Source organism: Psittacula echo (assembly GCF_963264785.1).
Source record: "Psittacula echo genome assembly, chromosome: 14".
NCBI lineage: Eukaryota > Metazoa > Chordata > Aves > Psittaciformes > Psittacidae > Psittacula > Psittacula echo.
In genome coordinates, this window is record NC_137750.1 from 6,326,416 (window position 1) to 6,339,249 (window position 12,834).

General features: G+C 44.0%; 1 protein-coding gene across 2 annotated transcripts in view; it reads right to left on the reverse strand.

The window, feature by feature from the left end:
- The window catches only part of RPTOR (regulatory associated protein of MTOR complex 1), a gene marked incomplete at its 5' end in the record, with an annotated part of 112,971 nt that extends 100,467 nt beyond the window's left edge, over positions 1–12,504 (reverse strand). For both annotated transcript variants that reach the window (XM_080629283.1, XM_080629282.1), the window contains 2 exons: positions 1,897–1,999; positions 12,343–12,504. In XM_080629283.1, coding sequence (XP_080485409.1) covers positions 1,897–1,999; positions 12,343–12,504 — 265 coding nt within the window. The remainder of the gene's footprint in view (positions 1–1,896; positions 2,000–12,342) is intronic.
- Between the last annotated feature and the right edge of the window lie 330 nt (positions 12,505–12,834).

Here is a 12,834-nt window from a genome sequence, read left to right on the forward strand (position 1 = left end):
AAGTTGGATGAGGCTTGCAGCAACCTGGTCTAGTGGAAGGTATCCGTGGAGGTGACCGCTCAGACCTCAGAAGCCTGCTGTGAGTTAATATGCCATTAGCTACTGCTCAAATTAACAAGGAAACAGAAAAATAGCATAAACACATCAGATATCTTTTTTGAGTCCTTCAAAAGGACCAAACTGAACTGCAGAAAAAGAAGTTTAAAACACTTCACATACACTCTGCCAGCAGAGGAACGTAGTCTGGAGACCCTTGGGTGCCTCCAGAGCAATTAGTGTTATTAACAACACCCCTTTGTATAAAAATAAAGTTCCCTGGTGCCATTCCAAGAGCCAAACAGTGGAAATAAATTGTTTTCCTAAATACAGCTCATGCACCAGAGTCATGACGTGAGCCCTCAGCCTCCTGTGTTGAGCGCACACTTAAGGCCAAAGCCCAGCAGACACCAGCCAGGACACTGTCAGCGCAGTCACTGCATAAAGCTCCCCCGGTGCCTTCCCTGCGCCAGGCTGACACCGTAGCACCGATGTCAGCTCAGGCTTCATTCTGGAGAAAAACAAACCACTTGAGATACTCTAAGGGTGCCTCTGGAAGGGACAGCGAGGTGCGCCCTTCACACAATGGAGATCTCAGCTTGGCTGTAAACAGCAGGAATTGCACCAAAACAATTACCACAATTCCTTACCCACCTGACAAAGACGTTGCCACCATCCTCACCTTTAGCTGCTCTGGAGAACATTGTACAGAGAAGAAACTGCAGATTTTTTTGCCATTACCTTTGGCAAAAGTTGGCCAGAAATGGAAACAACTACTTGTGTAGAGATACACACTGAACATTTCATTAAAAGGCTGCATTCAACATTCTCTTTGCTGATGACAGTCATTAATAACTTTACTTAATGACTCTGCAATGCTCCTCATTCTCTTTGTTCTCTCCTCAATGTATCAATGAGAAACTAGAGCTGTTCTCCCTATTGAATAGATGTATTTGTTAGTGCATGCTCATGGCTTTTTAACTGCTTTAAAGTCATCAGCATTTTTAGGTTAAAACAAATGAGCTGTCATGATTCATAAGCAGGTACAGCAAGGTTAGAAAGGAGATATTCTGCAAGTTTTTTAGGAAATCCAGTTTGAGCAATGATTCATTTGCTTCTGCAGCCCAATGTAAGCCCCACAGCTCAGGATTACAGAGCTCTGCATGTTACTTCCTAAAGACTGAACATTTTCAATACCTAGATAAACCCCAAATCTCTCAGAAAGCTTTCTTACACCAGGTATTTCCTTCTAAAATTACTTCAGATAAGTCTCGTCCTCATAATGAGACGTGATCTCCAGAACCAAGGCAACTTTTCATTTCTTCACAAAACCCTAGGAATTCACTCCAACACTGCACCAGAGTAGCAAGCCCAGGTGCTGGAACTGCTGGCAAGACATCCTTGGGAATAATTCCAGGACTTCTGAATTCATGATCCCAATTAAATTAGCCTCAGAGCAGTCACCTCACCGTGCAGTAAAGTCCATGCATTTTACACAAGCTTATTCCTACACTGTATGAGGCAGGGTAATTGCAAACCTTTGCAGATCACAGCTCTCTAAAGATGTAACTGCTCAGAGATTTCCTTAGGTATTTATAAATCCACAACAATTAAAAGCAAGCCAAGCATCTCACCACCACCTTTGTCTTCTCCACGCTATCCCATTTCAGAACAAGGCAGGAAAGATGAGCCAAGGCAGCAGCTACTGCAGGACTCTCAATTAACTCACAGACAGTGATGTCAGATGCCCTGTTCCCTTTTGTTGCCCCCAGTTTTAAGTCTAGGAAACACATCACTTGAACATTCCTGTATGTAACTGACAACAGAGTTAGCTGGAGCTTGGAAGTTCTCAGGACTTACCAATCCAGCACTCCAGGCGGGCACAGGGAGTCGTTTTCACCACGTCAGGAGGGTCCACACCAACGTTTAGGCACAAAACTAAGGCAACACTGACAGTCTTCATCTGCAAAGACAAATAAGAAACCCCTTACTTAGTGTAAAACCAAAATCAATTGTGTTTGTGCTGGATTTTTACCCCTGCTGTAACCTGTGAAGGGCTTCAGTGAACCTTTGTTACCTGCTCCTCAACACACACTGCTCCAAGCTGGGCATGACTGGTGCAATTTTTCATTTTTTTTAAATAGATCAGTACTGAGACTTGGAGTTCCTATTTTTTATGATTATTTCCAGAGCCCATTCTTCTTTTCCAGAGCATGGAAATGGGTATCAGCAGACTTCTGCTGCTCACCTTAAAATAGTCATTGTCCAACTGAAACACATTATTAAAACATGAGAATGTGCTATTCAGGGTCCCTGATCAATTTTATAATAGAGGATGTCCTTTCTAATATTAAAACTAAGAGCATTACAAGGGAAAAAACATCCAAGTGAGCAACTAAACCATAACAACGCATTCACTCTATTTTTTGTTTGTTTTCTTAAGCATAGAATCATAGAACGGTTTGGGTTGGCTCCAGCTGCTGCTTCAGCATCAGCCCCTGGAACCGATGGGCAGCACATTCCCACAGCTTGTGGAGACACACGAGGCACCACAAACCTACAACATCCAAACCCAGCAATGCCTAACCTCCAACCAATGACGCAGTGCTATGGCCAGTTAAAAACACGGCTTGGAAATTAGTATTTCACATCTTTATGCTCTTTTCTACATTCTCTCATCCCAATACCTAAACCAGAGAAGGAAAACAGAAGTAAGGTGGCTCAAGTTGCTTCCATCACGCGTTCAGCACTCCCTGGCTTGTCGGAAGCAAGGCCACCCACGCCTCCACTCCCCCAGGGTGCTTACTGCAATTCCAAGCAGCAGGCAAAACAAGAAAAAACACCCAAACTTCACACTTAGAGAATGAGCCAGAGCCACACAAGTGTGTAATTTATATAGGAACTGAAGCAGAGAGATGCTATTCACACCAAGAAAGGGAGGACAGGACCAGTGTCTGCTCACTCCCATATCTACGATGGGGAACCCCAGAAAAAATTAGCATGAAATCTGATTATGTTCTTACTAGCAAAACGCTGCAATCATGTGGGAGTTATTCATCCCTGAGCTAACAAGGAGTAAGCAGCACTTCCTAGAATGCATGAAACGGATGAATAGTTCTGTATTTTTTTCAGTTCATCCCCTACAAAATCTGTATAAAAGAGGCCTGGTTTTCACAAGTGATCCGAGGTGACACGGAAGCTCCATCCCTCAGCCACCAGCACTCCCTGTCCTGGGCTCTGGGAGCAGCGCAGCTCCTGCACCATGGGCTGCTGCAATGAGTGGCAATGGATAAAAACAGTTCCCCCTAGTCTTAAACCTGAAGACACAGGCTTCCTACCAGAACAGCGGAAATCTGGCACTCGATACCTCAGTGCCTTATTCTTCCTCAGCAAGAGCCCCTGGCTTCCTTCCTGCTCCCCTGTTTCACGTACTCAGCAGCACACAAAGATGGAAAAAAAGGAAAAAAAATAGGAAAATGAATTAAAAAAGGAAAAAAGGAAAAGAAAAATATAATAGGAAATAAAAGAAAAAAGGAAAAATCTCACCTAGTCTCTGAAACCCAAGGTGCTGCAGGGTGTTAGAGAGCCCCAACACTGGCAAACACACACTGAAAACCCAGAAGGAAACAAAGAAAACTGCAGGACAAAGTATCTTCTTAGAAGTGGAAACACAGAAATGATTCCCCTTCACTAGAAAGGCTCCTGCTAAACAGCCTTTTCCTTCTCATTTATTTATTGGTTCCCACTTGTGGGCTAACACTGACTTATTCTCAGTGTTTTACCAGCAAGGTCTGGCTGTGACTTACGCTGATCTTGATTTTCTATTCCCAAGCTCAGTGTTTTAATTCTTCCTGAGCACAGACAGCAACCCGGTAATGAAATGTAACAGGCTAACCAGTTCTAGGGACAAATGGGGTTATTTCCCTGCTCCTACCTCCCACAACAGAGGTCAGGTATTCTACTGCACAACTATTTGCTGTGCTACTACAGAACACATCTTCAGTTGGAGTTACAGCACTTTCACACTCCCCAAACTCCTACTCAACAACCACCGATGATGCTGAATCATTACAGACCAAAAACCTGAGCCCCAGGAACCAAATAATGCTTTTTCCATTCCTGAACAACTTTGGAACACGCCACCATAGCATATTTAAAGCTTCTTCATACGAGAAGTACGGGGACATTCTCATCCATCATTAAGACAGTGGAAATTTTCTTTTACACATTTCAAGAACACATCCATCGGAATGCATGTCACTGGGTTGTTGTTAAAACTGAAAAATGAAGCAGAGAATATTTGTCAAGTTTCCAGGAAAGCCAATATCCAAAATGCTTTCTCAGCAAAGCCTCAAGATCAAACCCACAGAAGCTCTAACTGTGGGCTCCTCTGGATAGAATATGATTTGACTGCTAAATAAAAGACAAATTGGATACAATTCACAACTCCGTGTTGCATCCAGTTGAAAACTGTTTAATAACTGTGGTTCAGAACCTGCAACACTTAAACTGCAAAACCCACTGGGTTCAAAAGCTCTTCCTGAGAAGTAACAGTATTGAATTCAACTCCCAAATCAGGAATGGGAGTAAGTGAGCAGAGGTACTTTGGTGTCTGTTAAGGACAGAAGATGCTTATTAAAGCATTGACATTAAAATTCACACATTATACTAAAGACCAGAGAACTTGTGAAGTATTTTTAATTTGCCTTTGAATTCATTTTGAAACAAAAGAGATTTGCAGATGAGGGAGTAACCTCAGATCAAACCCAGTGCAATTGCTGGGGGTTCTTCCTGTTGCTAACCTGTTCTCCCTAGTTACTAAGGACAGGTTAGCAACTAAGGAGTCACATCACTGCTTCATCTTCCAGCTCAAGTAATACCAACAAGTCAGTCAATCAATTTCTGAGGAATTTTGTGGGAAGATCCTCACGTAACATTCCCAAATGGGCACTTTAAAACCCATAAATATTTTATTTCCACACTGCAATTTTCAAGCTGAAAACTTTCTGTTCAACCATTTCACAGCCGAACACTCAACCCTGATCAACCTGCCTGGGTTTATGCCAGGAAGTTAAAAGTGCTTCTGTGAGTTAATACAAACACAGCACTAAACATAAAATATGAGCTGCTACATTATTGTACAGAGCTGAGGATGAACTTATCAGCATTAAATACAAACACCAGGACAGATTTCCAGACTGAGAAATCCTCACCCATCTTCTTTGGAAATCCTCACTGGCCATCCACAGCTCAACCCTCCTGCTCCTTCAGGGAATTCATCCCCTTCCTGAAGGCTATTTTGGGGTATTTTTCTTTATGTACATTTACAGAGATTGAATATAAGCCTCTCAAGCAAAAGGCAACACAAGGTAGGTGTTCCTTAGGTGACTGCAAGATGCTGACTGCTCTGGAGGCATGCCATTAATACTCCAACAAGGAGTTCTCTGAACACTGAGCAACAACAGCAATGTTTAGCAACACGAAACATTGTTCTCCCTTGGGTTTCAGTTGCATTCATTCTGCAGCACCACAAAATCAGTTTTTTTTTCCTTCCCAAGCCTCATGGAAGCTTTCTCACAAGCCAGTGACCCCTTGCAGTGATCTGCATGCTGGAATGGGGCTCTTGGGGGTGATGGGATTTATGGCATATCAGCCACAGGAGGAGATGGGCACTCTGAACTCCGGCAGCTTCCCATTTCAGGCTCCCAGCTAAAAGGTGACAAGTGGTAACACTCTGTCCAGCGCTCTCAAAAGAGCACAGGCATCATTTCCAGGGTTCAGGCACTAAACACACCACTGAGGAACGCCAGCTTGCAAATCAACCGTGGAAAGGCTGCAAATGGTGAACAGGCAGAGGAAACCTTGACCTTCCTGGTCCAGTGGATCACACACCTCCAAAGAAAGGTTTCAGAAGGGAGTGACTCGGAAGGTATCCCACAGGAACATGATCTATCTCTACCTGGATCAGGCAGAGGAACACAGACCCTGCCTGTACAAGCGGGTGTTTGATGTCTTGCCCTCCCAGCAGCCTCTTACACCATCAAGCCCTAACTTGGTGCCCTCCCTTTACCCTTTCCACACATTTCCTGTTAATGGATCTTCCCTTTAGCAGGCCAAATAGCAGAAGAAATGCGCCCATCCTCTTCAGCTCACCTGCAACGTTTTCAGGGTAAAACAACTAAAATGCAGAGCTTCCAGTTTCAAGGAAGGGGGTATTTTAATACAAAGTTTGAGAGAAATGAATTATTACGGAAAGAAAAAAACAACTCAGTGTGCTTCTCCTCAGTGATAAAAATAGTAGCATGCAAAGAAACACTTCCAGTTAACATTAATAATTCAACACCTCTGCAGGTAGTCTCCAGCCATCTGTAGCCCAAAAGGTCAGTCCCTGCTGTGACTGTGGTGACAGCATACACTAGATTCCTAGATCAACTCCTCCTCAGTGTTTGTTTTCTTTTTCTAACCTCTCTATTCCACACTAATCCTATGAATTCTCTTGAGAGGTTTATTATGTCCAACATGTTCGTTTACTCAATGAATGCAGCTGCTACACAAAGTTCAGGAGCAGTCGGTAATGCCTGCACAGCTCCCCACAAAGTAGACTCTTAACTGCTGGCTACAACATTTACTTTACAAGCACTTCTGACACCTCTAGATGAATTACTGCTGTCAGTCAAGACCCAAGACATATATATACACCTTCTATTTACTTGCTCTGAGAACAAGGTGCATCTTCCCTGGCTGATGCGAGCTCAGCTTCTGAAGGTCCCTCTGAGATCAAAGGTAATCAGGCACAACAGCACCGCTCTTCAGATTAAAAACTACAAAGCCAAGTAGGCTGATTTGCCCTATCATAGCAAAGCACCAAAATACTGCTTTTAAACTGCTGCTTAATGCATAGAACCAAAACGGTGCTCAAGTCCCCACCAATCAATTCTTAAAAATAAGAAGCAAATATTTCATTCTATGATCTTTGTTTTCTTTACACAACACACAAAAAGAATCAATGAGCCATTTTCTAGGTGTTATTCCTCATTTGATCCGTGACAATGGCTTTCCTTCTCACCTCAGCACAACTCTGTATCTGCTTTGCATTCTGTACAGGCTTCTTTCCATCATTCCACCACATTCCTGCTCTGTCTAGCACTACCTTTCAAAAGGTGTCCATGGAATCATAGAATCAGTTAGGTTGGAAAAGACCTGTAAGCTTACAGGAGCAAGGAGGAGAAAATGATAAGGAGAAGATCAAGTCTGTAATTTCAACAGAAGTGTGAGGAACACAAAGATGAAGATGTCTGGTTGTGCTGATAGCCACACTGTACAGAACAGTCACCTATTGTAGAGCCAAGCTATGATGTGGGATAAAGAATGCCATTAACACAAACCTGTGTTAAGTATTTCATTACATCATTTCTTGAGAGAGGCACCTACACCACAGTCTTTACAGAATAGGAGAGTAAGACAAACAACTTGGGTTTATCAAATTTACTTAGAAATGTCAGTTAAAGCTGTGACACACAGAGCGATCAATAGGCTCCCTCCGTTACCCATGGCCATCTACGCTAACAGTCACCTCTGGAAACGTTCAAGGGCAGCAGCTCAGCACAGCAGCAAGCCAATTAATTCAGCATCTCAGAGAGAAACATAAGAAACCCCCCAAACTTCCCAGAAAGCCTATATAACCCACGGAGAAAAAACTGAAACTCTGTCAGCCTTGAAGAAAATGTAAGGGAAGAGAGAAGAAATGTAAGACCCAGAGAAGCGTTAACAAAGCATATCTAAAACATTCACTGAAGGTCATCTTCAGCCTCTCAGCCACTGAAACACGCACCATGCCAGAGGAAAGGAGTGGTAGCTGGCAGCAGAGCAGATGTTTCACAGTTTGCACCATGACAGCTTCGTGCGAAGCAGCCGCTACCATCTGGCCATCCACTACTGCACAAGGTTCCACCATTGCTTATTAACATCCACCACATTTGAGAATTAAAGGTAAAGCCTCACACAGAGATATGGATTTTAATTAAAGTCTGTAATTTCCAACACCAGCCCAGCACTCAGGCCTCTCTTTCAAGGTGAATGGGGGTTTTTGACTGTTTATTCACAGGCCTTGCAAATTCCTACAAGCATGCTGCGGGCAGGAGGATAACCAGCCCTACAACACACATATATGTTGATTCTAAGTAGCAATAATTGCAATAACTCCTCTCCAAACACCATATGCTCGGCAACACCAGTCACCAAGACAGAAGAAAGTGAAGCACATTATATATGTGTTCTCTTGTTGCATTTTTTTAATGGGGAAACACAGATACAGTTCTTTTCTGTCACTCCCTTTGCTAACAGTGCTCATTTTACATCCCCTGCATGTCAACTGACGTGAGAAAACACACACGATGGGAAAGAGATTGACTGAGTTGAAGGTTTCAGTGTTTCCTGCTGGTGTATGGAGGTGAGACCTTTTTCTTTCAAAAGATGTGACTAGCTGTACTCTGCAGAGCTGTTAATTGAAGTCCCCTCTCTGCTCTGACATCAAAACGTGTAGATAGTGGTAGATACAGCACAAGCGTCCCAACTCTATCCAATCAATACACAACCACCTTCATTCAAAATGATCTTTGTTCTAGGGTAGAGAAGGTCTAAATCTATAACTTAGATGACAGTGCTCATTACTTACAGCAGCAGGCGCAGTTTGGGGAGAAGCTGGGCTTTTGTTTGGCTTTACACATCTGTAAGCCAGTGGTGCCCTGTGCTACTGCTCAGTTCACACACCTCACTGGGCAGCAACTGCCACTTTTAAGAACTCATGAACTAAAATGGATTTCAACCACTGACCTACAAGACAGGAAGAGTCACACCATTGCCAGCTCTCAGGAGCATGCTACAGCATCAAAGCCAAGTGTTCCATGTCAGTCCTCCTATGAGTTCATCTTCATACCAGGGGAAGAATGGAAGCTATGTACGTACCATGTGCGTTAGAACCCGGGCTACTCACTGGATTATGAGTTTCCTGAATTGTTGCTAGCCCGTGATCATGCATAAGCAAACACAAAGCAAATACTGGAAATGGAGTAAGTCAAAGTAAAGAGAAGGCTGCTGCTAAAACACGAACTCCCACCCTCTCCCCCCACAAGATTGCTGCTGCTTCATTTCAGCTCACAAGGAACACACTGAGCTACACTCAGCCAAGGGATGAGCCTCCAGTGCTCGAAGTGCGAGCGGCAGCCAGGCCACAGCGCCTGGAAAACCTCCTTAGACTGACACAACCCCTTCAAGCTGCAATGATGTGTGCAAACTTCCAGTGCTGCTATCCTTCATTAACCTCCTCTGACACATGAAGCATTCACCATGCAGGCAGGTGAATTCTGCTTGTCTGAGTTAAGCCTATTTGCATGTGGTTCTGCTTTAATCTGCATTTCCATAGAAACCTCATTGTGTATTCCTCTGCTCATAAAACCAGGATTTAATTCTCACCCTGCAAGCTAGGAGGCAGCAGGAAAAAAATGCTAAAGTAAAACTGTTACAACCAGTTTTGTAGCTCTCTGCTCATTTTAGAAATCAATATAAGTACAATAAATCTTAATTTAAATATGCTGAATTTGGTGGGAACTTGTCAGTAAAACCTGGTGTGTTTGAAATGCCTTTATTTAAATCAAGTTTCCTGATTCAGTTGCTACTGAGGCTGTGAGATTTAAGTCAATACACAAAGCATAATTCCAAGCCTCTTGTGATAAAAATACCCTTTAAATAAATAATAGATCAAAGCAGTGTCACTTTGGTGGCACATGTAGTCTATGAAAGCAGGAGACGAAGGATTAAATGTTTTCAGAGCAGCCCTTCTGGATGAAAGTCAATGTTCAGCTATTTTACCTAGATTTAACACTCATTACTTTTCTTATTTGATCCTTCCCTTATTGGAATTGTGCCTTCTAAAGAACCTTCAAGTTCCTACAAACTCAGGGTTTTTTGGAGCAATGAAGGAAGACGAAAAAAAAGAGTAACTCCATACCCAAATCTTAGTGAACCATTTCCCATTAACTACAGCAAGTGAGGATCCCTCCCAAGGACTGCTCAAGACAATGAATAAGGGCCAAATCTGCCACTGCCTGTGATTTTTCATGATTCACAGGGAAAACAATGCCACAGATTTTCCCGCAACTCAGGCAAAGAGAGACTTGTTAGGTTAACCTTTGAGAATTCCTTGATTTAGATAGGCTGGGTTGTTTAAATACAGGTAACAGTTCCCATCCTGAGCTTTGACAAGTTAACGTATCAAATTCAAAATTACGGAATACTTTCCACACTCTCAAGTGACACCCAGAGGTACGTCCCCTCCAACCCTCGGGAAAACCTCCTTCAGTGGCATCTTGAGAAGAGCACACTGAAGTCACTCAGACCTGGCTTGTGCAAAAGGGAGGCGAGAGCCAAGGAAAAGAAGCTAAAGGGAACAAGGGGATGCAGCAGACCCACACCCAGATTGACCCTGGAGGGAAGTGACCATGTGTTGCTTTTAATATGATGAGCAGAAAGTAATAAACACAACAGCAAGTTTGTCCCAACAATACCTGATAAAGCTGTCCAGATACAAATGATGTATGAGCAGCACCCCCGATCCTGATACAAAGAAAAGTGGTTTAAGCTGATAGTGAAAACAGAAGCACCAAATAGAAAATTACAGAACTGCTTCTATTTTCTTCATTTACAAAAATCAGACTCTGTATCTTGGAGAATTATTCAGGGCCCAATTCCACTAAGCTTTCTCAGTGAGTAGCACACTGCTACATGAAGAGCACACCTTTCCCAGCACAGAGGACTCTTAGAAGAGACTGCAACTCCTCAGGAGTAAACATGGTCAGAACTAGGCTGTGATGATCATTGTAAACACTGCTCTCTTCACTGAAATTACTCTCCCATGCATGTTGCCAGAGAAACATTTAACAAGTACACAGAAGACAGCCGATTACTCACACTTTACTCACGCTTAAGCTGTACTTATATTGATTATCTTGATCAAGTCAATGTCATTCCCAATTTAGAAAAAGACAACTCTGCAGATCAGGAAATAAGTGAACAGGAAGCATCACAGGAAGGCAGAGGGATCACTAAAATAGACAAGCAAGCTCATCACACCTCCACAGTCTGCTAGAGAAAAACCTCTTCCTTGCCAAAACCCTTCCAGGAGGATGTACCACAAGACTTTGTGTTCTTTGCCTCATTTAAATTACATCCAAAACCCCTCAATTCAATCCATTAAAGATCTGCCAAGTTAGATTTTCAGTACATGATTCTGCTCAGGCAAGTGATTCTAGTTCAGCCAGAGCCTTCCCCAGAACTTCACAAGCATTCAGTGATGGCCCTGCTAGGAACATTCCAACTCACGTACAGCATCCTCACACCTGGTCATAATGACTCTGGAAAGAATCACAGGTTTCAACTGCAGTTCCCAAGTTATTCCATAGTGTTACAAGAGAGCTCATAAACATAACAAAAAAAATGGTCACCAAAAGAATTGGTGCATATCCATAAACACAAGGCTATGGGCAGGGCAGCTTTGAGACCTGGAGAATCCCATAACCCAAAGCAGATTCCAAGAACAGAATGAGTGGCGCTCATTATCCATGACATTTCTTCGGTGCTTTGTTTGCTTGCTTTCAACTTATATATCTTAAGTTGGAGACAAGTTCAAGACCTCAGGCAGGGATCCTTCTTTGCCACACTGGGCTTTATCAGTTTAACATGCAACTTACATTCAAACACAAGGGAAGCACCTTGCTTTAGTACAGTAAGTGCTTCATCTTGTAACTCTTTCCTGTCATCAAAATCTCAGTTTCCCACACACAAAAGATGCTTTCATTTCATATTCCACATAACATGCTGGTGGCAAGCTTTAAAACCACAACACTTCCGTGCATCTTCACCACTGCAGACAACTGTAATGACTACACTTATTGCACGTTGTGCTTGCACCATTAACCTGCTGATCCAGAAAACACTTTAACACCTCATTAATTTTACTGCCTTTCCTGAAAAACACCAAGTGTCCAAATTTCATTTAAAGACCTTAAACGAGGGAACTACTCAAAGAGTGTATTTCCATGAGCTTCAAATTACTCCTTTTGACCCATCTCCACATTTGCTTTCCCCAGTGCCATACAACAAGCACACAAACTACTGGATCAAACGCTCAGCACTTCATGTGAAAACAGGCTGCTGCGTGAGGTACAGCAGCCCTCTGAGCACCCAGTCCTCCCTTTCCATCACCTATCCCCCCACTCCTCCTCCAAAACCCATCCTGCCCTCGAGCATTACCCGGTCCTTCATCCTCCAACTCTGAGCCAAAGACTTGGAGCCTTCGATCTTCTCGCAATGCCTTTTCTTCATAAAGGCCAGAGGCAAGTTCCAGTCAGTCAGGTCAGATTCATCCTCCTCCCCAAGCCCCAGAAGAGGCGACTGCAGCATCTCAGACTCCATCAGAGAGGAAGTACCAGGCAACAAGTGAGCAGCAACCTCCAGCACAGCCCGCAGCGGGGCCCGAGGGATCCCACCAGGAGGCGGAGGCGCGGGGTGGCGGGGGGAGGATGGGGCAAGGACAGCGGGAGGCTCCTCTCCCAGGTGTGCAGGTAAGGACGAGCCCGGGGGAAGCAACACGTTCCACCCAGCGACTGTCCTAGTCCTTCGCCGCCCGCAGACAGCAGCCCCGGCCGGGGCCGGAGGAAGGCGGCGCCGCCCGGCCCCGCGGAGGGCCGAGGTGCCGGCGGGGACCGGGCCCCGGGCCTCCACTTGCGCCTCTAGCCCCGCGGG